This window comes from Acinonyx jubatus, chromosome X (assembly GCF_027475565.1).
Source record: "Acinonyx jubatus isolate Ajub_Pintada_27869175 chromosome X, VMU_Ajub_asm_v1.0, whole genome shotgun sequence".
NCBI classification, from domain to species: domain Eukaryota; kingdom Metazoa; phylum Chordata; class Mammalia; order Carnivora; family Felidae; genus Acinonyx; species Acinonyx jubatus.
In genome coordinates, this window is record NC_069389.1 from 120583978 (window position 1) to 120611048 (window position 27071).

The following is a 27071-nucleotide window of genomic DNA, read 5'->3' on the forward strand; positions in this document are numbered from 1 at the left end:
CCCGGAGGGCCATCTGTTCCTTACTATTTGAGTCCCTGTTGTCTCATTGGCGGCTTTCTGAGCAGCTGCACAATGTTTTTAACTTGAAGTGGAAGTTGGGGTCACCGTCAGGCCTGAACAGTCACTCTCAGTAAGGGCTCTTTCAACTCTGACATTGACTAGCTCACGGACTCGGGTGAGTGTCAAACTAACTCCTCCCACTTTCCCACGGCTGGACTTTCACTGTTGGTAACAATGAGGCATTTCACGAGGGCTGGGGAATAACGTGCATTGCTTTTTTGTGTTGTCTTCGGAAACTGCTTGGTTGCCTAGCACCACAGTCCTCTGCCTGGTCGTCCTTCTTTGCGACTCGTCTTCTCCAGTAGCGTCGCAACCGCAGCTCGGCGGCAGGGGTCTTGAGAGGGACCAGAGGTGCTCACACGCGCTCAGGGGGCGGCGGCAGCGCCGCCCACCCCGGAGGATCATGCTGCGAGGCAAGTCCCGGCTCAACGTGGAGTGGCTGGGCTACTCGCCAGGCCTGCTCCTGGAGCGCAGACAGCTCCTGGCAGGGCGCGCGCCTCGAAGCCCCGGCCGGTAAGTCACGTGAGCACCTGCGCCCGCGCCTGCGCCGGCGCAGCTCAACGTCACCGGGGCGCGCCGCACTTGCGCAATGCGTCCCGCCGCCCGGCACTCGCCGGCACTTCCGGCGTGGCACGCCTCTGTCGGCCTTCAGTCGCGCAGACCCAGCGAGGTCGCTGAGCCCAGCCCGCCTCTGAGCACCTGCTTGCGGGCTCGGCTGCCTCATGGAGCGCCTTGATAAAGCGTCGCTGAACGCGCTGCAGCCTCCCGACTTCAGGTAGTGCGGAGCAGGGCCCAGGCAGGGCAGGGGCCCCGACCGCAAGGCGACCTGGCCCTGGCCTGGAGTGGGGTGTGAGGGAAGGCTCGAGCCGAGCGGGCTGGCCTGCGGTGGGCGTGAGGTGTGGACCCTTGGGGGAGGGGTGCGGGGTGGGGGAGAAGGGACGCAGGTTGGGGCCTGCAGCATCTACACGCACGGGAGCAGGGACCCGGGGTCATAGGGGAGAGGTCGGTGGGCCTTCGGTTCATGCCTCTGTTCTAGCACTTCCTCTCGCTGTCGTCTTGTTTTGCCATCTTGCTCTCTGCAATCTCTCCCCACTGCAGGGTGAGCTCCCTGAGGACAGGAACCCGGCCTTCTTCATCTCCGTGTCCCCTACGGGGCCTGCATCGTCGGGGCTTAAATGTTTGCTGTATGAATGAACGAAGGGAGGGGAGTAGGGGCTGTCCCTGGTTTGAGATTGCTTCACTTGGGGGAGTTAGTAGGATGGGGGTTGGTGGCTGAGTAGAATGGTAGTTATGGCCGACTAACCTAGCCATTGATACCTCGGCTAAGAGGATGGAGAGGAAGTTGGCTACCATTTGATGATGACATACTGTGTGCCAGGCTTAACTTATGCTTTTGATTACATACGTTAGCAAAATTAAGAAAGTGCTTGGTTTGCCTTTTTTTTTTTTTTTTTTTGTTTCGTTAAAGAAGATGAAGTTGACTCAGGGTAAGTCACTTGCCCAAGATCACACAGGCCACACTATATTAGTTAAGTGTTAAATCTGACATTTGTTCAATCGCACTGACTCCAAAGCCTGTGATCTTTGGAACCCTGTGACATTTTTCAGTCTCTTACGATGTCACTCTAAATGTTTATTGTTGTTGTTGTTGTTTACTAGTGAGGATACCAACAGATGTTTTTGTCAAGTACCCTAAGAATACGGTTTAGCCCTCCTAGACTGATTGTAGTGTTTCCTAATTGAATTTTCAGTGTAATCTACTTGCAGTGGAAGTCTTGGCTTGCCACGGAAGGGAACATAGTAAACCCTTTTTCACTTTTTACTTTAAGCTCCAAAAATTTGACTTTTATTCTGGGTTATGACCTCACAAATATAGGACACAGTATATATAAAGTTAGGCACACAAACTTTTGAAAACTAGCAAACTTCCTCTATTGTTTATAGGACATTTTCACTTTGGCTTCCAGCCACACCCCCACTGCACCTGGCAGTTCTGCCAGCACAAGCCAGCTTATGTGTAGCACGTGAATTATTCTGAAACAAAGCAACTGATGTCACTCAATTGGTTTCTTCTACATATCTTTTTGGGTGTTAACTGAGACTTGTTAGAAATGAAGAATGGGAAAGTCCAGAATTCAAATGGGCCTCAAAGAAATAAGTCAGGATGAACTTACTGCTCCCATACTTTTAAAACCACCTAGAGTTTACCCACTTCATATGAACTTCTGCAGCAAGTACTAAGGAGGTACAGCTTACCACGTTCCCTTCTGTGGCAAGCTTGACGTTGAGTGTGTGGGGCTAGAGATTAACATGTAGAAAAGAAAAGATTATGTTTGAGTGGTGGGATTGTAAATGATTTTGTTTGCCTTAACACATTTTTATATGGTATTCTATCATCTTTTCAGTAATAATGTTTTCTGAAAGCCAGGTCAGATATTACACATTCAAGAGACATAATCTCAAGAACCAAACCAGTTACACTCCCTTTCTCTAGATTCTCAGTCTTTGTTTCTTTATCAGGTTAGCTATCTTAGCTTTGCATACCTAAAACCCATGCTTTAACTCACCATAGAAACAACCAAGAAGGTCATGTTTTTTTGTTGCGGTTCATAAAAGAATGGGTCAGATACTGACATTGAAGTTTTGTAGAACTACTGAAGAACTACTCATATTCTTCATGAAGATTACACAATAAATTTTTGTAAAAGTTTACTACTGGGAAACAGTTTAAGGGAGCATAAGTATATTAGATGACAATGGTATACCTCAGTAATCACCGTAGTAGGATGTGTTAAAAGATGATCCATTGAAATATGGAAAGAAAATATTAGAACTTCTACATTAATTTATTTTTAGCCTTATACTTTTTTAGTATCTATTTTTGCATATGTTTTGTATTTTAAGGAATGTATTGATAATATTTTTGTAGATAAATCTGTTTAAAAAATCAGTATGCCTTTATGGGGTCTGTGCTTAAAACTTAAGAAGGATTAATAGTCAAAAAAGTTTGTAGACCAGAAACTTGAGATGTTCCTTTCCTTTCTGAGATGAAAGAAACCTCCTAGCTAATAATTTACACAGTTAGAGGAACCTCTTTGGCTGGATTTTCTAGGGCACCAAAGAAATGTGCAGGACTATATAGGAAACAGGCTGGCACATTAAGTGCTGTAATAACAGGTAGGAACTAACTGTGATTGGGTTCCAAAGTGATGAATTATTCCAGCTGGAGTAATCAGGAAAGATACTTGGAGGAGAGGCTTTTTTTTGGGGGGGGGGACCTTGAAGACTGGGCCGTCTCCTTCCTAAAGATACAGATAAAAACCAGAGCCCCTGAGGATTACCAGAAAGAGAATTAAGTCCAAATGTTGAGTATAAGCATAAAGTGTGAAGTGTGTTAAGGTGGTCTGAGGGTGGTTAGATTTAAGGGACAAAAAAGACCTTAAGCTAAATGATTAAAGTTATAGGGTTTACTGCTTTTACAATACAGGTGGTAGTATGTGTGAGGTACAGATGTGTCCAGGGTTGCTGGAAACTTACTACAGCTTTCAGTAGTGTTGCTCACTTGTAACAATGTATAGGACAAATGCTGGCATATATCTACTTATTTATTGAAAAGTCCATGAGATAACATTAAGGAACATTTTTTAAAATGGGAAAATAAGTAGTTTTGTATGTTGATCTGGAGTCCTTTTTTATGTAAACACGTTTTTAACATAACTGGAATAGCATGTGTCAGGGGTTCGTGAAGTTTTTCTGTAAAGGGCCAGATGGTAAATATTAGGTTTTTGAAGGCCATATAGTCTAGCACCACTACTCAGCTTGTCCTTTGTAGCTCCAAAGCCATCTTATTTTTTAAAATGTTTTTATTTATTTCTGAAAGAGAGAGTGAGCGAGTGCAAGTGGGGGAGGGGGCAGAAAGAGAGGGAGACACAGAATCCGAAGCAGGCACCAGGCTCCTAGCTGTCAGCACATGACACGGGGCTCGAACTCACGAACCTGTGGTCGTGACCTGAGCTGAAGTTGGATGCTTAACTGACTGAGCCACCCAGGTGCCCCCAAAGCCATCTTAGATGATACATAAAGTGGGTGTGTCTGTGTTCCTGCTAAACTTTATTTATAGAAATAGGCATTGGGCCCTCATGCCTTGTTTTGCAGACCCCGGATATACATGATACAGTGTAGTTTGCCTTGTTCATTTGTCACACGAATACTTTCTGAGAAATGGTCAGGATTCTTTTTATTTTTTTTATTTTTACTTTTTTAATGTTTGTTTATTTTTGAGAGAGAGACAGAGCATGAGCAGGAGAAGGGCAGAGAGAGAGGGAGATGCAGAATCCAAAATAGGCACCAGGCTCTGAGCTGTCAGCACAGACTGCGAAGCAGGACTTGAACCCATGGACTATGAGATCATGGCCTGAGCCGAAGTCAGACGTTCAGCTGTCTGAGTCACCCAGGCGCCCCAGTCAGAATTCTTTTTAATGTGTCCATATATTGATACACCTCATTTGTGAAACCATTTTCTTATTATGGATATTTTTATGTTATCCGGTTTTGTTTGTGCTTTTATGTTAATCCTTATATTAATGTTTTTAAGTAGCAGATTATCAGATTTGTTTTTCTTTATGTAATTTGAAAAGCTTGATTGCATTCTTCAGAATAGTTTTATTATACTCTGGAACAAAACTTTTTCCATTGGAATATTTCCTTGATTTAAAAATAGCCATGGACAGACAGAATTCACTGAATAGAAGGTGTTTTGACATTAAATTTGTAATGCATCCATGTTACATGAAGACTAAGTTGTACTGTAGCTATTTAATAACAAAGCAATTAAAGTAAGTTTCCTTTAACCACATCCAGATTGTTATAGGCTGCTTTTTCTTTGGAGATGCTCATAACTTGTTTGTACTGTATCCAGCTAGCCCTCCATAGGATGCTTTGTGAATGAACATTCATTAGTTGTGGACATTCATTAGTTGTTTTCTTTGTATCTTTTCCTTTGCTACCTCCATTATAAATTTGGTAATTAGGGTACACTTTATAGCATTTTGAAGACTACAAACCACTTTCATACTTGACGCTTCCTCTCACACTGGATCTCAATGGCAGTCTCTTGAATGGTCTCTGGGTCTCTAGGATCTTCCAGTTTTGAGTCCCTGAGTTGACTCTTCTTCCTCTGCCCACTGTTTCCAAGGCAGGGGCAGGGTTTCCAGTGTCTTCTCTATGGGTATTTATAGTGTTTATGGACACAAGAACAGTTGGAAATAGCCTAGCAGGTTCTGATTTTCTCTTTGTTTACTTTGTTCCAGAAATGAAAGTTCATTAGCATCTACCCTGAAGACGCTCCTGTTCTTCACAGCTTTAATGATCACTGTACCTATTGGGTTGTATTTCACGACTAAATCTTATGTTTTTGAAGGTAATCCTAGATGATAATACAAGACCTTTTCCTCCTTAGTATATTTAAGACTCTGTGTTTTTGTGATCTCCTTATATCTGTAAGCTGGGTACTCTTCATTTGCTTCTTCCATCTGTTCCTGTATTGCTTTTCAAAAACCATGTTGTTCAAATAAATCTTCCTTCATGAAATTAACTTTTTCATCAGTTATTTTAGCTTGACAGTGTATTTGTGGATGGTTTTCCGTGAAATAGCTTGCAGGTCCTTTCTTTTACTATACCTCTGAGAGCAAGAGTCGGGTGACATGGGAGGAGGAATTTGGGGGAATGTCCCTTTGGTGGCAGACGTTAGTAGGAAGAGAAAATAAAGTCCCCCTTTTTATGTTAAAGTCCTTAAGTGAAGTGATAATTACAGTTTTCATTTAGAATAATGTCTTTGTGTATAGAAGGTTTTCAAATCTTTAAATGAATACATGATTTATCACCACCCAAGGTATTACTTTTTAATTGCCTGACTAGCTAAATAAATATATACCTAATAAAAACTAGTATGCTTTGTTTTTTGCACTTTGATAAATTTTGGAATAAAATGGAAACTTTTTTTCTCTTGATAGGCGCCTTTGGGATGTCCAATAGGGACAGCTATTTTTATGCTGCTATTGTTGCGGTGGTCGCCGTCCACGTGGTGTTGGCCCTCTTTGTTTATGTGGCCTGGAATGAAGGCTCACGACAGTGGCGTGAAGGCAAACAGGATTAAATTGAACATCACCTTTTGATAGCATTAAATTGATTTTTAAAAATAGTAAATGCGTCTGGGATATTGATGATTTCAATAAAGTTGAGAACATGTTAAAAATCAATCTGAAGGAGTCACATTTGACTAGCGTAAATTTTGATCCCTCTAATACAATGATTTGTATCATCAGTTTTAACTGTATGAACCTCTCATCTGCAAATGAGAATTTGAAAAAGTTAAGTTGGTCACAAGTAAGTATGTTAACTTAATGACACATTCTGGGAAGAATTTGATTATCTCACTACCAAAAATGTTTTATAGCATTTTGTCTTTTGGTTGGTTTTAAGTTTCACTCCTCTGGATACATTAAGATGTACACACTGTTCTTCACTGGAACCCTTTCCCTGACTATCGTGAAAGTCTGTGTCATCGGATTTTAGGTTGTAAATTCCTATGCAGAATTGCTTGAATTGTGGATTTTGGACTTAATCTGAATGTCAGTGAGAAATTTTGTGTAAAGCATAATCTGTAGTCAATAGGAATCTTTCATTACATTATTTCACGGGGGAAACTAGGCTGAATCACATCCATTCATGGAAAAGGACTGGCTTTCTGATGATCTAGGCAGCAAAGCAAAGGTAGCTACCTGGGTACTCAGCCTTTGCCGGCTAGCCTGTGCTTTCAGACTAACTTTTTAATGATCTGCTTTGCTGTGTCGTTCAACAATGAAGGTATGCTTTAATTACAAGTTTTGTGTAAACTCCCTTTCAATTAGTTTCTCCTACTTTTTAATAATGTATATGGTACGAATTTATGTTTAAGTATATTTATTTTCACGTAGTTAGGAAGTGTAAACAATCCTGAGAATAGATTATTTTTATCATCCACGAAGTATTCTTGGGATCGCTAGTCAGGTCTTTATTTTTTTTAGAGTAAGAGCACACATGTGAACATGTACGTGAGTGGGGGAGGGGCAGAAAGGGAGAGAGAATACCCAGTAGGCTCCAAAGCTCAGCGCAAAGCCCGACATGGGGCTCCATCCCCCAACCCTGAAATCATGACCTGAGCTGAAATCAAGAGATGGATGCTCAACCGACTGTGCCACCCAGGCGCCCCTAGTCAGTCTTTCTTAATCAGAGCTGTTATATCCCAGATATATATTGTTAGATAATCCTGAGGTCCTATCTGATAGAAAAAGACCCTGAGGTCCTATCTGATAGAAAAGGACCACAGGGTCCTTAGTCTATTCTCTCCAGCTACTTAGCACTACTTGTGTGTAGTCTAAAAACACACCTGGAAAAATGAATAGTGAAACAATTTAAATTCCCTGTGATGGTACCACCCGGACATAACCACTAGTTTGGTTTACACCCTGTGTGCATTTCCTAATGCTAGTTCAATACACTGAACTTTTGGTTTAAGTTCAAGTTCTGCCTGTGCTACCTGACAGCTATTTGTGTTTTTTCAGATGAATGATTATTGGCCATTTTCTTAAAAAAGTAAATTCTACCTTTACTCTTTTTACTAGATCTCTTGTTCAAATTTCCTGTTATTAGTAACCCCTAATACAATGGCCCTTGCTATTTTTGGCATTACTGATTTGTCTGTTCACCCCAGTTTGATGTGGAACTGGACTAAAGGAATAGGGAGATGATTAGGCATAAAAGCTAAATAGGCACTGTATTTAATTGTTGAGAAAAAGGATTATTGTAGGACTATTTTTTATTGCTTATAGTTAAATATTGTCTACACTTTAAATGTCTTTAAGCAGTTATTCTAAATGTAAAGTGTTTTCTTAAAGACCACAGTTTTCATGTAAAATTGTACAAATTTAATATAAAATTGTAGAATACCCCAGTTTGAGTCTGGGGTACTATGTGGTAGATTTCTAAATGGTCATCCCTTCTTTAGATGCCTCAACAGAATTGTTGTCCACCTAGTTTCTTTTGTATAACGCCAATGTTTTATACTTTGGGGATCTTATGCTATTTGTAAAATATTAATGTCCAGTGTTAGATGATTTTGTTTTCAGATGTTTGCTGAGTAGAAAATGATATGGATGTTTTTCTTCAAGTATTTAAACCTGGGATTCATGCAAAAGCAGTTGTAATTTCCTCTTGGAAAAAGTACCAAGTGTTTGGAAGTTAGAATTGGATGCTAGGGTTGATATTTAGGATTGTTACAATATAGACTTGCTTTCAAACCAGTTGAGTTTTTCCTGGGGTTTTAACTGTTAACTTACTACTTTGCTGCTCTTGAAATAACATGTGGTATTTGACATAAGATTTATTTTTCAAGATGTCTCATGGATTTCCTCTTGCACAATGTACATACTTCAGGATGTATAGAAAGGAAAGCTACAATTGAGCCCTTGTAAATGTTTTAAGATAGGAATATGTTCACTATCGTTCCAAAATGGATTGTAAGAATAACCTCAATTAGGAAGCGTAACTTGGAGTGTCAGCACAAACTACTGATAAACACATTATCTTCCTCACCTCGCCTCCCATTTTGCCCCCCCCCAGAATATAATCATTCCTTCCCCATTATGCTAAAAAATGAAGTGTGTTGTAGAATGTATCTGATGTCATTCGCTCTTCAAGTGGATAGATAGCATTTTACATGTAACAGCAGAATTCAGTTTTGAGTTGTTACTGAAGGAATTTAAACATCCATTAAAAAAGACCTCCTGTTTCATGGAAATCTAACAAATGCATTGTAATAATTAGACTGTTTTCATCATAAAAATCTTAGCACCTTTGCCAAAAGAGGCAACTGATTGACTTGTTTGATGTTTGCCATTTTCATATAAATTTTATATATCCATCTAGAGTACCCAAGAAGACCAGTAAAAACAGTTAAATAAGATGTACCCAAGGAAAGATAATAGCCAAGGGTACATGAAATAAAGGATTTAAATCCTGATTTAAAAATCTTGTGTGTTTTTCTCATCTCTAGACAAGTTCATGTTTACTGTTTTATTTATGACCCAGTGAAGTTGTAGAGCATTGTTGGGCCCAGTTTATAAATGGTTCAAAAATACCACACAATTTGTCACTTGTCTTACTTAGGTCAGCAGCAGATTTTCTCTGCTGTCAAGTGATCTGTGTCCTCCAACAGAGTGGTACAACTTTATTAGTTCAGACTCTACTCTTACATTTAAGATAAGTTTTGCGAGAGCTGGGATGAAGGAACACGTTAACTTGACAAGATTTCTTTCTTCTTTTTTGCAGAGGGAAAGGGTCACCTGAGAAAAATTATTTTCAGGCACGTTGGGAATCTAATGGTAACTATTACGTGTAATTTATGAATAGTTGAATCCTTTATATATTCATTAAAATAGTCTGGAATTCCTGAACTTATCATCACTCCTGGCCACACTTTCCTATTTCATTGCCACATATACTCAAGAGTAGTATCTGCTTTCTTTTTTAAGATGTTCTATAAGTCATATTTGTCAGTCACACAGACTCGTCTTCCTTTTTCTCAAGTTCAGTGAAATCTCACTGAATGGGAATAATAGCAATAGCTAACAACATCTGCACAGCACCTTACAGTTTGCAAAGAACGTTCACATCTTCTTGTTTGAGTTTTGCATAGTGAACCTGTTATGAGATGTCTTTTGACATCCTTGCTGAAGATGTTAGAATCTTTAACTCAGTAGAGTCATTGAATATGCTGTAGTCTTTGAATATAGTGCCCTGACTAGGGGCAGAGTTTAGATGCACTATTTTGAAAGGTGTGTGTAATTATTGAAATGGGGGGCTTGAGTTCTTTAGCCACTTGAATCAGATTTACTTTTGTAAGTGATACTTTTATAACTGCTACTTGGGTGGATTTTGTATCCATTATATTCCAGCCTGTATTTGTATAAATTTACCATCTCTTGTCATTAAAAAAGTGTTTGTAATGCCACTTTGACGTGTCCTGATTCAATGAATAGTAAGTTTATTAACATCTTTTTTTTAAAACATGTTTGCCTCTGTACCGTATAAAATATATACAGAGTTGTCAAGGGTAAGCTTTTATGTAATAATTATAGACTGGAGATGCTCAAACTGGTGGCAGCTCTGAGGGGTACTGGGACAGAAAGGGCCGGTTTTACCCCATCCGTGGTGGACCCATCACAACTGCTGTGGCAGTGGGGGGAAAGAAAGCAGCATCTTGCCCCGTGGCTTTTTAAAGAAAATTCATTTGGGGGTGAATGGGCTTCAAATCCTGGTAAAGGAATGAGGTCCAGAAACACTTGTGTCCATGGCCCTTTAGCCACCTGTTGATTGTACTCCAGCTCCTTTCTGTGCTTCTGAGGGTTCTATCTAGTTCTTAATAAATACTATCCACTTCTAAAGTTTTGAGACATCTTAGTATCAGAATATACACATTATATACAATCGTGTTATGTACAAAAGTACAGATTATAGGATGTCCAGGGAACTCAGGACACATAATAGCATTGGAGAAACCACTGGTATCACCTTATAGGATTTACTGCCTAGACCTACTGAGTCAGAACCTCTGGGGCTGGGGTCTGGAAATACATGTCTGTAACAGACCATATCTGATGAAGCCAGTTTGATAACCGCTGCTAGAGATTGGAAGTTGTTAATGTATGTTTTTGATGATGGACTTGAAGATGTTTGTATAAAGCAGGCCTGAAATAGCAGGCACTTTATTAACCAAAGATAGAATCCTGCATAATGCTTTATAATAAAGGCTCAGTTTAAAATCAGAAGAGCTTTATTGAGTCCTGGGCCATCATGGTTGAGTTTGCTTCACTGTTAATGAATTCTATGAAAATTAGTACAGAGGACAGACAGCACTCTTAGAAACACCTTACACATATTAAAAAATGGCTACTGCTGCTCCTCTGATGCCTTCCTCTTATTTGGAATTTTCGTTGTGGTCTTTGAAGACAGGAAAACCTAGCACAGGCACTTAAGAGAATCTGGTTTCCAAGGTAAAGGAGGTAATGGACAAGACCAGAAATAGTTTCCTAGGCATATCCGCTCTATTAATACTATGACTTCCCTACCCCCAGATATTTTTCCTGTTACTGCGTATATCTTCCCGGTTCATTTCATGTACACCCTGATGTTTTGCCCATGTTCACTCCCTCCTCACAGATGCCTGGTATCTTCTCTCCCAGATCCTATCGGGGCTGGCTCTTTCTCACCCTTCAGGTCTCAACTGTTGTGTGGCCTTTCCAGAGAGGCCTCCTCCATTGCTCACAACACATAATATTGGATACAATTATCCTGTTTGTTTACCTACCTCTACTATACTGTATGCTCAGGAGAGTAGGCAGTGTCTTATTCACCACTGACTCCCCAGTGCCTGGCCCTTATTTTAGTAAGGATGTTTGTTGGCCAACTGCAAGTAACAGAGACCAGAGTTTAAACTGGCTTAAACAATGGAACAAGCCAGAGATGGGGCCAAACTATTCACACAGTTTAGAGTTCCTGCTCCATTTCTCAGGGATTCTCTCTGCATGACCTTCTCAGTGTGTTGGTGACATCCTCAGGCATCCCTGCCTCGTGATGACAAAATAACTGCCACCATTCTGGACCTTCATCTGCACACCACAGTCATCCGAGTGAAGGAACCCCTTGCACTTTGGATGGACTCAGCTTACATACCCACCCATGAAACAATAACTTTGGCAAGGCAATGCCACGCATTGGTAGGTTTATGCCTGGACAAGTGCCCAGTCCCAAACCAATCTCTTGGGGATTATACTTAGGCCACTCAGTGCTCACCCCCGAGGAAAGGATTTGACTCTGGTGAGGGCCCCAGCATGTTCGCTATGGGGCTCAACAGATTTGTTAAATGAAAATGGCAATATGCAGTATATACATGCATATGTAGATATGGATGTGGATGTAGGTACATAGGGATATAGACAGATGAATAGAGGGATGGGAGTCATGCACTTTGGAGCATGGGACCACTGTCAATGTCAGGACAGGCCAGGACCTGGTGTGAGGCCATCCTCCAGTGGACCTTAAAGTTGCATGAAGGCTGGGCCCCTAGTAAGTGGCAATATACCAACACACTCTCTCTGTACCAAATTTTGTCAGTTCTGCCTCAGGAAGAAAACTGAAACAGTTGGAGAGTCAAGTTTTTTTTCCCATCTGTATCTGTGGCTCTCTGTTGCCAGGACTCCGTGCTCTTCTCTGAAGCCCTAAAACATCCCTTTTTTCCATGGATCCCCACCCTCACCACTCCCCACCGCATCTGTGGTTCTTTATAAACACAGGTACACATGGGTGGCACGCTTTATGCCTGCATACAAGCAAAACAGCAATGCAGCTGGATGCCACCTGGGGTTTTCCTGGTTAACTAGGTTTCATAGAACGCAGCAGTTGCAATCATTCAGCTAGGGTCCTGCTTAAGACAGGTACCACAGACAATAGTGGCAAGAGGCAGTCTGGCACCTGGGTCTGGGGACACTGGCCAGTGCTCTGCTGTGTGATTCTGCAATTATCAGCAATGTCATCAAGTTTAGCTCTCACCTGTTAATGGGCACAAGAACAGAAAAAAATCACAGAATAATCTGATTTTTCTCAGCTATGTGGAAACTATAGAAATATGTGTTTTAAACAAAAGTGTATATTGCCATAGCCTGCTGCTATTGCTTTAAAATATTCATAACAGAAAATGAAAATGGGGGGCCTATGAAAATGGATGTCTGCTCACACTTCCATTCTGTTTCTTTCCTAAAAATTGAATGTAGGACAGGCCGAGGGCACCATGTCTTTCCTCCCCCTAGTATTTCTGCTGCTTCTACTTGGAGATATAGTCCTCGGCCTTCACTCTTTCCACAGTCTTCCCTCTCAACCCATCTTGGACCAACTAGAATTGGGATTGAAAGTTGAATGGGAAATGAATAGAAAGCTCAGTAAAATGGAATAAGCAAGAGAAGTTAAACCAGTTTTTCCAATTGGTTTGGCAGAAGGGAAGAAGGGTCTGGTGAGAATGGCCATGTGTGGTAGGCAGAATTCTAAGGTGCCCCAAAGAGTCCCACTGCCTGGTGTACATGCCTTGTATCCTCCCCACCTCTTGACTACAAATGGAACCTGTGGATGTGGTGGGATAGTAGCTCTCTGGATTAGGTCACTGCATGAATTTTCTCAGGCTGCCATAACCAAGTACCACAGACTGGGGGGCTTAAGCAACAGAACTGTATTGTTGCACAGTTCTTCTGGTGGCCAGAGGTCCAAGATTCAGGTGTTGGCAGAGTTGGTTCATTCTGAGGAACCTTGGCTTGTACATGGCCACTCCTCCCCGTGTCTTGACATGCTCTTCCCTCTGTATGCCTGTGTCCTAATCTTTTTTTATAAGGACATGAATCATATTGGATTTGAGTTCACCCTGATAACCTCATTTTAACTAATTACCTCTTTAAAGACTGCATCTCCAAATACAGTCATGTTCTGAAGTACTGGGGGTTAGGACTTCAACATAGGAATAGGAAGAAGGAGACACAATTCAGTCAATAACATTATGGTGTGTAGTCTCGTAGGCAGAATAATGACTCCCCAAAGATGATCACATCTTAATCCTTGGAACCTGTGAAAAAAGGAATTAAAGGTGTAGGTTGACTAAAGGTTGCTATTTAGTTGACTTTAAGAGAGGGAGAGCATCTGGATTATCTGGATGGGCTCAGTATTATCGTAAGGGCTTTGTGGTAGACTAAAAAAAAATAGCTCCAAAGTTATATTCACTTACTAATTTCTAGAACCTGTGAATATTACCTTATATGCCAAGAATGGATATCAATTTATATGGAGAAAGATGTGATTAAATTAAGGGTCTTGAGAGGAGTTTTGCTGGATTATTTTGGTAGATAATCTATTTTTAAAAATTTTTAATGTTTATTTATTTTTGACAGAGACAGACAGAATGTGAGTGGGTTAGGGGCAGAGAAAGAGGGAGACACAGAATCCAAAGCAGACTCCAGGCTCTGAGCTGTCAGCACAGAGCCCGACACGGGGCTCCAACTCACAAGCTGTGAGATCATGACCTGAGCTGAAGTAGGACGCTCAACTAACTGAGTCACCCAGGTGCCCCTCTTGGTAGATAATCTTTATAATCCCTCATAACCTACATGAAATCACATATATCCTTATAAGAGGGAGGCAGAGGGAATTTGAAAGAGACCCACACAGAGGAGAAGGCCATATGAAAACAGAGGCAGAGACTGGAGTGATGTGGCCACATGCCAAGGAATGCTTGGGGTCACCAGAAACTGGAAGAGACAGGGGAGGATCCCTAAAACCTCTAGAGGCTCAAGCCCATGCCTTGATTTTGGACTTCTAACTTCCAGCTGGAAGCCCATGACTTCAGCTCCTTGGATAGGTCACCGGGTTCTCAAAACACCCAGAGCCCAATGGTGTTCTTAAGAGGGTTCCAGGGGTAGCTTCACAATTTGGTTCTCAACTGGCCTGACCACCTCCCTCCCCCCGCTCAATTTCTGCCTGGGTGAGCTCTAGTGGTCCATACATTTCCATGCAGGTAAGCATCATATCAACCAATTTTGCTCACATTCTGTATGCCCAGGGCATGTGTTGAGTGAATGAATGTCATTCCATATTATGTCCCGTTTTAGAATTCTTTCTCTTGAGTTTGACATTAACTTATGCCTTCTGTCTCCTTGAGTCCCTGAGGCAGTTGTGCCTGCAACAACTGTCCTGAGGGACAGGGGCAGCCCTGCCAAGGGCTCACCCCATACTACTGGCAGGCAAACCTCCAGACTTAGACCCTGTATCTGCCCTCAACAGAGTATTTTCTACAGAATGCACATTATTCATATTTGATATCATTTGAACACATGGTTCTTCATATATCAGAAATAGATGTAGTTTTCTTTCTAGAAGAGGTGTGTTTTTTTTCTGTTAATACAGTGGGTTTTAGAAGTTTAATTTGTAACAATTCCATAATAAGTGATCATTTTTATGTTGTTGTTATCTGTTTTATTTAGCTTTGATTTTACTAATAATTTGTGTCTTATAATAACCTTCAGATAACTTCATGATTATCTCTTGTCCAGAAGGTTTAGCACAGACCATTGGAGTGACTGAGCAGGATCCCTCTAACTAGAAACAATACATGATTTAATTGTCACATTGAACTCAAGGAGCAAGCTTCCTGAACTCTGATCATGTGTTAAAATGCACATAATTCTTTTAACAAAATAAGTATCAGTATGTTGAATATTGAATTATTTTCATTATGAATATACAGTATGGGTTTTTGTGCTTAAAGGGATCTTCTTTCTGTATTAAACTTCAACTTCTTTGGTGTAAAGTTATTATCTTTCATGTTCTAAAGAATTTTTAGTGGGTTTTCTGAGAATCTATCAGACTGTACTTTGTAAACTGGCTTAATGTGTGTATTGAACTTCTTATTCCAAAATCTATGAGTTGTAAAAGTTCCTCAGTGAAAACTATAGCACATTAAAAAATTTTTAATAGACTTTATTTTTTAGAGAAATTTTAACTACATGCCAAAACTGAGTGGAAAGTATATAGATTCCCATATATTCCCTTAACACCCCCTCCCCACGGCCTCCCCTGCCATCAACATCTGAAACAACAGTGGTATATTCATTATAATCAATGAACCTACACTGATACATCATCATCCCCCAAAGTCCATAGTTTACATTAGGGTTCACTCTTGGTGGAGTGCATTCTGTGGATTTGGGCAAATGTAAAATGACATGTATCCACCATTGTAGTATCATACACAATAATTTCACTGCCTTAAAACCACCCCTGTACTCTACCTATTCATTCTTCCTCCACCCCACTGCCTGGCAACCACTGATCTTTTTACTGTGTCCATAGTTTTGCCTTTTCCAGAGTGACACAGAATTGGAATCATACAGTACATAGCATTTTCAGGTTGACTTTTTTCACTTGATAATATGCATTGAAGTTTCCTCTGTGTCTTTTCATGGCTTCATAGCTGATTTTAAAAATGTTATTTGTATTTTCCCTCACTTTTGTTATTTATTTATTTAATTTTTGTTGAAGTATAATTAACATAATGTTATATTAGTTTCAGGTGTACAATACAATGATTCAACAATTGTATACATTTCTCAATGCTCATCACAATAAGCATACTCTTGATCCCCTTTATCTATTTTACTCATCCTCCCATCCACCTCCACTCTGGCAACCACCTGTTTGTTTTCTGTATTTAAGTCTGTTTTTTTGTCTTTTTCTTTCTTTGTTCATTTGTTTCATTTTGTAAATTCCACACATGAGTGAAATCATGTGGTATTTGTATTTCTCTATCTGACTTATTTCACTTAGCATTATACCCTCTAACGACCATCCATGTTATTGCAAATGGCAAGATAACATTCCTTCTTTATTCATTCATATGTGGATTGACACTTGGGCTATTTCCATATCTCGGCTATTGTAAATAATGCTCCGGTAAACATAGGAGTGCATATATATTTTTGAATTAGTGTTTTTGTTTTCTTTGGGTAAATGCCCATTACTAGATTTTATGGTAATTCTATTTTTCATGTTTTAAGGAAACTCCATACTGTTCCCACAGTGGCTGCACTTATTTTGCATTTCCACCAACAGTGCATGAGGGTTCCTTTTTCTCATATCCTTGCCAACACTTATTATTTCTTGTGTTGATTCTAGGCATTCTGGCAGGTTTGATATCTTATGGTTTTGATTTGCATTTCTCTGAGGATTAGTGATGTTGAGCACCTTTTCTTATGGTTTTTGGACATCTGTGTGTCTTCTTTGGAAAAAATGTCTATTCAGGTCCTCTTCCCATTTTTTAATTGTATCATTTCTTTTTTTGGTTGAATTGTATAAGTCCGTTATATACTTTTGATACTAACCCTTAATAAGATATGTCATTTGCAAATATCTTCTCCCATTCTGTAGGTTGCCTTTTTGTTTTGTTGATGGTTTCCTTCACTGTGCAAGAGCTTTTTATTTTGGTATAGTCCCAATAGTTTATTTTTGCTTTTGTTTCCCTTGCCTGAGGAAGACATCTAGAAAACGTTGCTACAGCCAATGTCAAAGAGATTACTGCCTATGTTGTCCTCTAGGAGTTTTATGGTTTCAGGTCTCAGATTTTGGTCTTTAATCCCTTTTGAGTTTATTTTTATGTATGGTGTAATAAAGTGGTCCAGTTTTATTCTTGTACATGTAGTTGTTCAGTTTTCCCAACACCATCTTTTGAAGAGACTGTCTTTTTCCATTGTATATTCTTACCTCCTTTGTCATAGATTAATTGACCATGGAAGCATGGATTTATTTCTGGGGTCTCTATTCTGTTCCATTGATCTTTGTGCCAGTTTTGGTGCCAGTACCATATTGCTTTGATTACTACAGCTTTGTGGTGTATCTTGAAATCTGGGATTGTGATGCCTTCAGCTTTCTTCTTCTTTCTCAAGATTGCTTTGGCTATTTGGCGTCTTTTGTGGTTACATACAAATTTTAGTATTACTCGTGTTGGTTGTGTGAAAAAATGTTGTTGGTATTTTGATAAGGATTGCGTTGAATCTGTAGATTGCTTTGAGTTGCATGGATATTTTAACAATATTGGTTTTTCCAATCCATGAGCATGGAATATCTTCCCATTTGTTTGTGTCATCTTTGATTTCTTTCATGAGTGTTTTATAGTTTTTGGAGTATAGGTCTTTCATTTCCTTGGTTAAGTTTACTCCTAGGTATTTTATTGTTTTGGGTGTAATTACAAATGGGATTGTTTTCTTAATTTCGCTTTCTGCTACTTTATTCGTAGTGTATAGAAATGCAACAGATTTCCATACATTGATTTTGTATCCTGCGGCTTTATTGAATTCTTTCTTCAGTTCTAGTAGTTTTTGATGGGAGTCTTTTCTATATATGACATCATGTCATTGGCAAATAGTGAAAATTTTACTTCTTCCTTACCAATTTTTATGCCTCTTATTTCTTTCTCTTGTCTGATTGCTAGAATAACAGTGGTGAGAGTGGACATCCTTGTCTTGTTCCTGATCTTAGAGAAAACTCTGTTAGTTTTTCACCATTGGGTATGATGTTAGCTGTGGGTTTTCATATATGGCCTTTATTGTGTTGACAAAGTACAACATCCATTTATGATAAAATCTCTCAACAAAGTAGGTTTAGAGAGATAGTTCATTTTTTAAAATGCTAAATAACATTCCATTGTCTGAATGTACCACAGTTTGTCCATTCACATATTGGAGGACGTCTTGGTTGCTTCCAAGTTTTGGCAGTAATTAATAAAGCTGCTATAAACATTCATGTGCAGTTTTCATGTCGACTTAAGTTTTCAACTCATTTGGGTAGATACAAATGTGTGTAACTGATGTAAGGCATGATAAGAATATGTTTGGTTTTGTAAGAAACCGCCAAACTGTCTTCGGAAGTGGCTGTACCATTTCACGTTCTCACCAGCATTCCCACCAGTGTTTACTGTCGCTCCACATCCCTGCCAGCATTTGGTGTTGTCAGTGTTTGGGATTTGGGTCATTCTACTAGGTTGTGTAGGTGTATTTCATTGTGTTTATTTGTAGTTCCCTAATGATGAGTGATTTTGAGCTTTTTATGTATTTATTTTCCATTTGTATATCTTTCTTGGTGGAGTGTTAAAGCCCATCTTTATAATAAATGTTTTAATAAAGATTTTTGTATTTTATGTCAGTTGCTAGAGTGGCCCATGTCAGTATACAGAAATCTGAGCCCTTTGATTGCCTTATGGTAAATTTAATATTATCATCTTGAAAATTTTCCATATTTCTTTCTGTACTGAAATGAAGAGCTTTGAATGAGGCTGAAACCTAGCAACAAGCTCTCCTGAAATATCTCATTGAATGTGTTGCACATAGAGTGTATCAGAGGAGAGTATATACAGCAAAAATGGTAACCACGCTTCAGCATTAATTTCATTTGGTGACTCACCCACTCTGTCATCCGAAGATGGCATTGATCTAAATTGTGACCTTTTCTTCTAACTCATATCATTAGAATAATGACAGTAAAAGGGCAGTGATTCACCACTGGAACAGATTCTTCTTGAGAAAATTAGCAGAGCTTTGTCATGGAAATCTTGGTCAAAGGGTCTTTTATTAAATTCACCAGGTGAGCAAGCCCATTTTTTTGCCCAGGCAGTTAAAGGCCTCTTCTATAATATGTTTTGTGAATTCAATCTAGCCTGACCATGTTGTTTTGTTGATTCTCTCCCCTTCCAGCCGTTCTTCAGGCTTCGGATGCACAAAATAATTTTCCACCGAATCAGTTGTTAATCACCATTGCCTCTGTAATTTGAAAGGGCTTTGGGGGCTTGTTTTTCAGTCTGGAATAGTTTTCACACATAGTTTGTGGACCTGGACCCCCATATTGCTATATATTAATTGTATATCTGCACTTGTAGAGTGGATACTCAGAAGTGACAGGGGTGTTGAAATTATTGTTTCCCTGTTACCAAATGAGCACACCATGGAGAATGAAAATCTTAGAGCTTTGGTATTAAAAATAAGGCCTATTCATCAATCAGACAGAGTTTGTTTATTAATGCAACATATACTGGTCTTATTAAATTATATGTCATGTATGTTTAGTCCACACTTCTCTAGCCTACCAAATTCTGGAAGGCACTGGGTGTAATTGCTTGTATTCCTTCTGCAAGATACTAACATAAAATTACATGTACTTGAAAACTTGATAAATACCTCATGGAGCTGGAAGCAACCCTCTCACAGTCATCTAGTCTAACTCTTCATTGTAGGTTTGAAGCCCAGAAAGGGGAGTAGCTGGCTGAAGGTCACACAGAAAATCATGGGAAAGCTGAGACAGCATCTCAGTTCTACATCTCCCAGGCTGGTCTCCTTGGTATCTCAGTAGCCCCTCACTATCACAGAGTTCCTGGGGATAATGTTGAGTGTCCAAGAGAGTGTTAAATGATATTCTGTGCCAATTGCTTAAGAAGTATATAGTATATTTAGAAATACTGCTTTCCCAAATGGTCCCAGTATATAAACTCAGGGATTTAAAGGGAGGTAAATTAAGGTATTTTTAAAATTCCCTTCTATGTCCCTTTTTGGTCTTCAGTAGACAAAATGCTTTTAGGTTCATGTTGTGCTTTTAAGTCAGCAAGATTGGTTTCCACAAGAGACAAGAGAAATTTAGTGTTGTAACTTCATGGAACACCGTGTATGGATTTTTGCTTTGGCATAAAGTACTAAGAGTAGCAGAAATAAAAGCACTCATGTGTAATTATTGGAATGGAACCTTCTGGTGAATAAGGGGTATTAGCTTCTGGAGGTACTATTAGCTTTTTTAAATCTCTGGATTAGGTAACTAGCTAGTGTTTGGTTGTCCTTTCTATAAATTCTTTTCCTAGTAGATACAGATTTTCTTCTGAAAGTTTACATAGTTTCACAGGAAGCCTGCCTGAGCCTAAATTAAATAACTGAATTCTTTATGTTTCAGAATAGTTTTAAATTAGTTTTAAGAAAACATAGGGTAATTCAATAATTGGCTGAATCATCAAGCTAAAGTTGAGCTTCAGAGGCTATAAATAGCAGTACTTACTGGTTTCAAATATCCATGGGGAAGAGCCAGTTAGATTGGGTTCTGTCAGCTGCATCCCAGTCAATATCATTCTTGTGTTCATTTATCTGGAGGCTAATGTTATATGGATCATATAGAACATTTTTTATTCATTCATGCAGATATTAATCTGTTAAATATTTAGTAAATATTTTCTATGTGCCACACCCAAGGAGGACAGAGAAGCATGAAGGACACAGTGCCTGGATACAAATAGATCCCAAACTGGACAGGGGAAATGGCAAGTAAGTAGGGACACTCCCTTTCTGGAGGCTCTGCAGTAGGTGTCAGCTAGTGGTGTGCTGGAGGCATAGAGGAGTGAACCCCCCCCCAGGGTAGGGGAAGGTCACTAAAACCTTCTTAGGTAAGGTGGCACCTAGCTGTGCGTGGAAAGCAAAGCGTTTGACAGGGTATACTGGGGTAAGGCTGGAGCTGGGAGGAGGGCATGTCAGGCACTGGTCAGAGTAGCACATGTGATATCAGGGTAGGGAAGTGTAAGAGGGTCTGGGGGTGGGGAGGTGGCAGGCTCAGGTCAAAGAGGGGCTTGTGAACACTATGCTTGGCCAAAGAAAAACATGTGCGAAGGCCCAGAGGTGGAAGGGAGTTCAATAGGGCTAGAGCAAGAGCTGAAGAGCTTCACAGGTGGAAACTAGAGGCAGAAGCACAGGGCTAAAGGTCAGGAAATTGGGCAACAGAGGCTATCAAAAGGCTTTTAGCAGGAAGACACGATCAAACTTACGCTGTTAGAAAACTCCCTTGCCAACAGTGGGAAGGAGTGATAGCATGGGCAGGATTTCAAAAGGTAACAGTGAGAAGTGCATTCCAAGTGAAAGGAGACTCAGGGAGCCCTGAAGACTCTTAGATTTGTAAATTTGGGACACAGCATCTCCAGAAGGGGTGTTCCCCATGTGGGGTGGAGGCTAGGCTAGGCTTCGTGGGCCCTGCTTGTTAGCCAGGGAAGGGGTGTCTAGGGTCTTCTCCAAGTTACAGACCAGCAGGACCTGCTTAGTGTTCAAAAACACTAAAAAGTACACAAAACAATATAATACACACTTATGTCTCCACTACCCAGCTTTAACTGATATTAACATTTTACCAAACTTGCTTCGGATAGCATTTTTCAATTTCTCAGGCTATATAAAAGCAGGTAACAGATGACGTGGAAGCCTAAGGTTAGGGTTTTTATTATCCCATCAAGGGTGGATAAACTACAATCTGGGATATTTGAAAGTTATATGAATTTCCAACTTCTCTGTCCATAAATAAAAGTTAATTAGCAGACAGCCATACCCATTTGTTTGAGTATTGGCTACGGCTATTCTTGCACTGCAGGGGCAGAGCTGAGTTGAGACAAAGATGAATCACAAAGCCTAAACTATCTACTGTCTGGCCTTTAAGAGTTTGCTGATTCTTGCCATTTAACAAAAGAGCCCAAGGGGAAGTGGTTCCAGGATTGGTTAATTCAGTAGAATGATGACATTGGGCCTCCAGGTAGTTCTCCATGTGCATGACTGCCATATGCCTGCCACATCTATGGCTGCCATAGCTCCAAGCATCATGTATCATAGGACAATGTTCAAAGGTTGTAGTGGGGTAGGGGGACTTTCCTGGTATGTCTCTCTTCCTTCCTTCCTTTCTTCCTTCCTTCCTTCCTCCTTTTCTTTCTTTCTTTCTTTCTTTCTTTCTTTCTTTCTTTCTTTCTTTCTTTCTTCTTTTTTGGTGTGTGTGTGTGTGTGCGTGTGTGTGTGCGTGTGCGTGCGTGTGCGTGTGCGTGTGTGTGTGTGTGTGTGTGTGTGTGACTTTTTTAACAGGGAGGATATTCTTTCCCAGAAAGTATAAACTTAAAAACGAAAAGATTGGATTGTAAGAGGCAAGAGGGGATGTGGGGGGAGACCACTTAAAAATCCAGTAGGCAGTGCCAGCATCTGGGAGAGACATGAAGTGACAGGGGCTTGGACCAGAGGGTGTTATGTGGAGTGGAGGTGGTTGGATTCTGGGTATATTTTGAAGGACAAGCCAGGGGACTGGATGTTGGAGGAAAGTATTTGAATCAAGCAGGACTCCAAGGTTTCTGGCTTGGACAACTGGGTGTCTGTTATTCCAGGAGACAAGGAAGACAGTTTTGGTGTATAGGTGAGGATCAAGTCTCAATGGCCTCACTATTTTGCCATATTTCCAAGTGATAAGGAGTGAGGATATAAAGCAGAGGCAGTGTTTTGCTAAAAATCCCTATAACTCAAAAGTGTTATTTTTCTACTCTGAAGAAATAGAGTCTTTTATGAGTTAGTGGAACAATGTCATATATGGGTCCAGCATTTTGCAAATTTACAAAGTGTTTTTATACCCACTTTTTCATTTGACCCTGAACTCTGGACATCCGAAGCACAGGAATCCTCCTCACTTTACAGATGAGAAAACTGGGATGCAGAGAGGGGAAGTCCAAAGGCTGGAATGGGAGGTGTGTTCTCTCATGGGTCAGAAGGGGGCTGTTAAAACTGACCCTTGTCTTTCATGGGCAACATGTTTGCTTTTGTTTATCTTTGATGTACAGCTGACTAAGACTACACTCTGTATTTTCCCTCTTTAATATTACATACAAACTTATTTTATATTTTTAAGTATCTTCCTATTATTTTAACATTTTCATACCAAAAAAACCAGACAGTAACTTGCGTTTTTTGCTTATTTTTAGACAATTGCACGTAAGTGTTTTGAATCATCTCTAAAAGCTTATTTCCACAGCACATAACGAAATTAATTAAATTGCCTTTTGAAGCAGGACTGCTTTGTTTCCTTCTGAAATGATGACTCATGAGGTCTGATTGAGTCTCATTTATATTCCTTCTTCAGCAAGTAATTTAAATATGAGTTATATAGAAAGGAACAGAAGGAACAAGGAAAACAAACACACAAACAAAACCATTCCTTGCTTTTACCTCTTTGACAAGTTATCAGTTATCCTGGATGTAGAATTACGTGGGTGAAAGCTGTCACGTTCTGTCAATACTAAACATTCATATTGACACAGCATTGTTAACTGGCAGCTATGTGTCCTGGGTTGTGTAAATGGGGCAAGGAAAGTAGATTTGGGCTTAATACAAGGGAACATTTTCCGATCTGTTGGGATGCCCAGCATTGCTACCTTCTAGGTTGGGTGGCAGCGAGTTGCTTGATGCATGGATATGAGAAGAGAACGTTGCTTGGTGGGGAGCATGGTGGCAGAGGAGTTTTTGTTTAACAGTCAATCTGAACCATGGGAGACTAGGGCAAGGTAGGTGTTTGAGTAGTGTGTTGTGGTGTGATGATGGTGCATATCCTGAAGTAAATGCTTATTGTGACGGTCACTTTTTATTTTACACTTAGAAACTTTTTGAGAGTTGGAGACACAGAACTTAGTACATAACAGGCATGTAATGAATGTTTGCTGAATGCTTGCCTATAGGGATTGGGAAGAGGAGGAATGGCTGAATGGATGGGCTCATGCATGACCCAGTATGATGGAACTGCAATAGGAGGGATTCGAGATACCTTGATGTGGACTTTGAAGGCTGGCTTCGAATTAAAGGGAACTTAGAGCCTGCATTCAATGTGAACATTATGGGCCAAGTGAGCATTTCACGTGGTGCTTCTTCTGGTGGCAGTGGGTATTGGGAGATTGTCCAAGCAGTCTTTTTGGTTTGTTTATTTTTCAAGAAAGCCAGCCAAGTAGGTCCCCTGAAATGTATTGCTATTCCCCTCCTAGCTGTCCCACCACGCTCAAAGGCCCCCACCAACACACACATTGGGTTTTAATGCCAACAGCTGATATGCAGCCAGTTCATTTTCTTGGTTTTAAAAAAAATGTTTATTTATTTATTTTGGGAGAGAGAGAGAGCACGTGCACATACGTGTGCATGCATTTACAAGTGGGGGAGGAGCAGAGAGGAAAGGAGACAAAATTCCAAGAAGGCTATGCACTGTCAGCGCACAGCCTGATGTGGGGCTTGATCCCATGAATACTGAGATCATGACCTGAGCTGAAATTGAGGATCCGATGCTTAACCAACTGAACCACCCAGGCGCATCCGTTTTCTTGCTTTTTGTTGAGAGATATTTTGTTCCTTACTCCAACGAATTTGCTAGGAATTTTGCTGATAGAAAGGGAAGGAGGACCCTCAAAGAATGTGGACAGGTGGCTTAGAGAGGTGACACAGGTTGCTCAATTTGTTTTATAAAACAGTAAGTAATAATAAACTCCTTAGAGATGTATTTCTCCCTGATTTTCAGAAATACAAGGGTGGAAAGTGCCCGGGGACTGAAGCTAGATGGAAGTGATTTGGGTCCATTTAAATTTTTTCCATTCTCAAGAGGTGTGTATCATGGAAAAGCAATAACGTTAGGGAAAGTATATTGTGAGTTTTGAGGGACACTTTTGGCTAATTTCCATAATCACTCTGTGCCTTCATGTCCTCATAGGTGAGTGGAGACAACACCTGCTTGTTGTATGGCTGTATGCAAAGGCCAGCCCGATGATACCTGTTGTTTTGTATGCTGCAGGGTTGAATTCAAGGTACCTATATTTAGATGATTACTCCTATTTTCTGATTAATGGTGCTTATTTTAAAACTGATTCTGGTACCCAAACAAAATAACAATCCACTCTCATTGCTAGCATGGTCTGCTTTGTGAAGTCAGATTCTACTCAAAGACTACATTCCACAGAAAATAACCACTTTCAACTCTGCACCCATTTCATTACTCTTCCGGCCATAGCACAATTACCTTCTGATCTGTTTGCTAACAACACTTGTTAACTGCAGGCCTGGAAACAGACAGATAAGTCCAAATCAGAACACTTTACTAGGCCCAACACACATGATGGGCAAAAACCTTTCTATTTCCATTGTCACTGCTCAAGCAAACTCTAAAAGAAACCCAACATTTTCTATATCTACAGAAAACACTTCTTCCCAAGAGAGTGTTCAGAACTTTCCTCCCCCATCTATGGCTTCTGTCTAACATCCCCTTGTTTGCCTTGCACGTATTTTCTTCTATGTAGCTACTGAGTCCGGTGGGCCTGGCATTGGTCTTTTTACCTAGAAAACTGAGCAGTGAACCTCACTGCCAACCCAGGCCAAGTCAGGATATATAACTGCTACCAAATATTGGGGATTAGCTACCAAAGTTCCAGAAAGACCTTCATATCCTTCAAAGTTCAACATTGTTTCTTACCAGGGTACCACAAAGAGTAAATAAAAGAATGATTCATAATATAATAACTGCCCACTCATTATTCCTTAATCTTTTATTAATCTCCCTTATTATGAATTGGGGGAACATGCTAAAAAAGAAGATATTATCATTCTTTCTGTTTCTGTAACAACAACAGTAATTATCTGGTGGAACGCATCCCACTTCTCTACTGGGAATGATTATTTGCTTCAGGACTAAACAAAATGAGAAATTATGACATCACTGAATCCACTTTTAAAATTAATATGAAGCACTTGTCATGAAAACATGGATTTCCCAACGGGGAAAAATGTGACTAATATCAAGTGAATCAGAAATATGAAAGTATCAGGCTGTCATTTACCTGAGCAGTTTGTTTTGGTTCTGTAAAAGGGAGCCTTGGAAGAATTGGCAATTAGGAAAAGAAACACAAAGACAAACGACCAAATATCAAAGCAAAAAAACAAAAAGTTGCCACCCAAATTCTTAGTAGCTGCCCATATTTTCACTGACTTCTTATCTTAGTATGGAACCAACAAAGTTGCAGAAGAGATCATAGAATCTTAGAACTCAATGAGTCCATTAGAACTCAATGAGTCCAGATGTTTCTTAACATTCTTCTTTTTTTGTTTAAAAAACAGAACATCTTTTCTTACTAACATTTAATGTGGAAGGTCATTTTGGGAAATTTTTGTGAGCACAGCTATCCTAGTTGAAGGGCATGCATGCGTGTGTTCACACGTGTGTGCATGCATATGCATTGGGGGGCTGAGGGATGTTCTCTCACATCCACTATACACATGTGCACTCCCTAAGCACCTTTCCAGGAAGCTCATGGCCTTGAGGAGTTTAGAAAAAAGACCCATCCATCCTACACTCCTCTCTGGTGATAGAGGGCTCAGAGTCTCAGAGCTGGACCTCCTCCGTGCCAGGCCTGTGCACCCCAGGTGGGGCACCTGAGCTGACCTGTGGAAATCTCCTCACACTTACCTTTGTTCTTGGCCCCCTTGTGTGGGGAAAATTTGCCTGGCCACTAAAGAGTTTTGCTATCATTAGCCAGCTCCACA

The 27071-nt window shown here is 40.2% G+C and overlaps 2 protein-coding genes across 3 annotated transcripts in view; both read left to right on the forward strand.

Annotated features, from left to right (window-relative positions):
• The first annotated feature begins 25 nt into the window (after positions 1 to 25).
• VMA21 (vacuolar ATPase assembly factor VMA21) lies at positions 26 to 6317 on the forward strand. 2 transcript variants are annotated; one of them, XM_027053404.2, is made up of 4 exons: positions 26 to 175; positions 313 to 573; positions 5370 to 5479; positions 6072 to 6317. In XM_027053404.2, exons 2-4 carry the CDS (start codon positions 464 to 466, stop codon positions 6212 to 6214), a joined length of 363 nt encoding a protein of 120 aa, XP_026909205.1. In that variant the 5' UTR covers positions 26 to 175; positions 313 to 463; the 3' UTR covers positions 6215 to 6317. The 2 variants fall into 2 exon arrangements, with proteins under 2 accessions (XP_026909205.1, XP_026909206.1); XM_027053405.2 differs by lacking the exons at positions 26 to 175; positions 313 to 573 and adding an exon at positions 646 to 835.
• A 12061-nt stretch (positions 6318 to 18378) lies between these two features.
• The window catches only part of PASD1 (PAS domain containing repressor 1), a 201666-nt gene continuing 192973 nt past the window's right edge, over positions 18379 to 27071 (forward strand). Inside the window, exons 1-2 of the mRNA XM_053201824.1 lie at positions 18379 to 25142; positions 25249 to 25342. The gene's annotated coding sequence lies outside the window, so the exon portion shown is untranslated. The remainder of the gene's footprint in view (positions 25143 to 25248; positions 25343 to 27071) is intronic.

Excerpts from the sequence above, each read along its gene's own strand:
- VMA21 (XM_027053404.2), top strand. The coding sequence starts at position 464 with ATGCTGCGAGGCAAGTCCCGGCTCAACGTGGAGTGGCTGGGCTACTCG. Across the intron at positions 574-5,369 it reads GCGCCTCGAAGCCCCGGCCG|AAATGAAAGTTCATTAGCAT; the intron begins GTAAGTCACGTG and ends ACTTTGTTCCAG. Across the intron at positions 5,480-6,071 it reads TAAATCTTATGTTTTTGAAG|GCGCCTTTGGGATGTCCAAT; the intron begins GTAATCCTAGAT and ends TTCTCTTGATAG.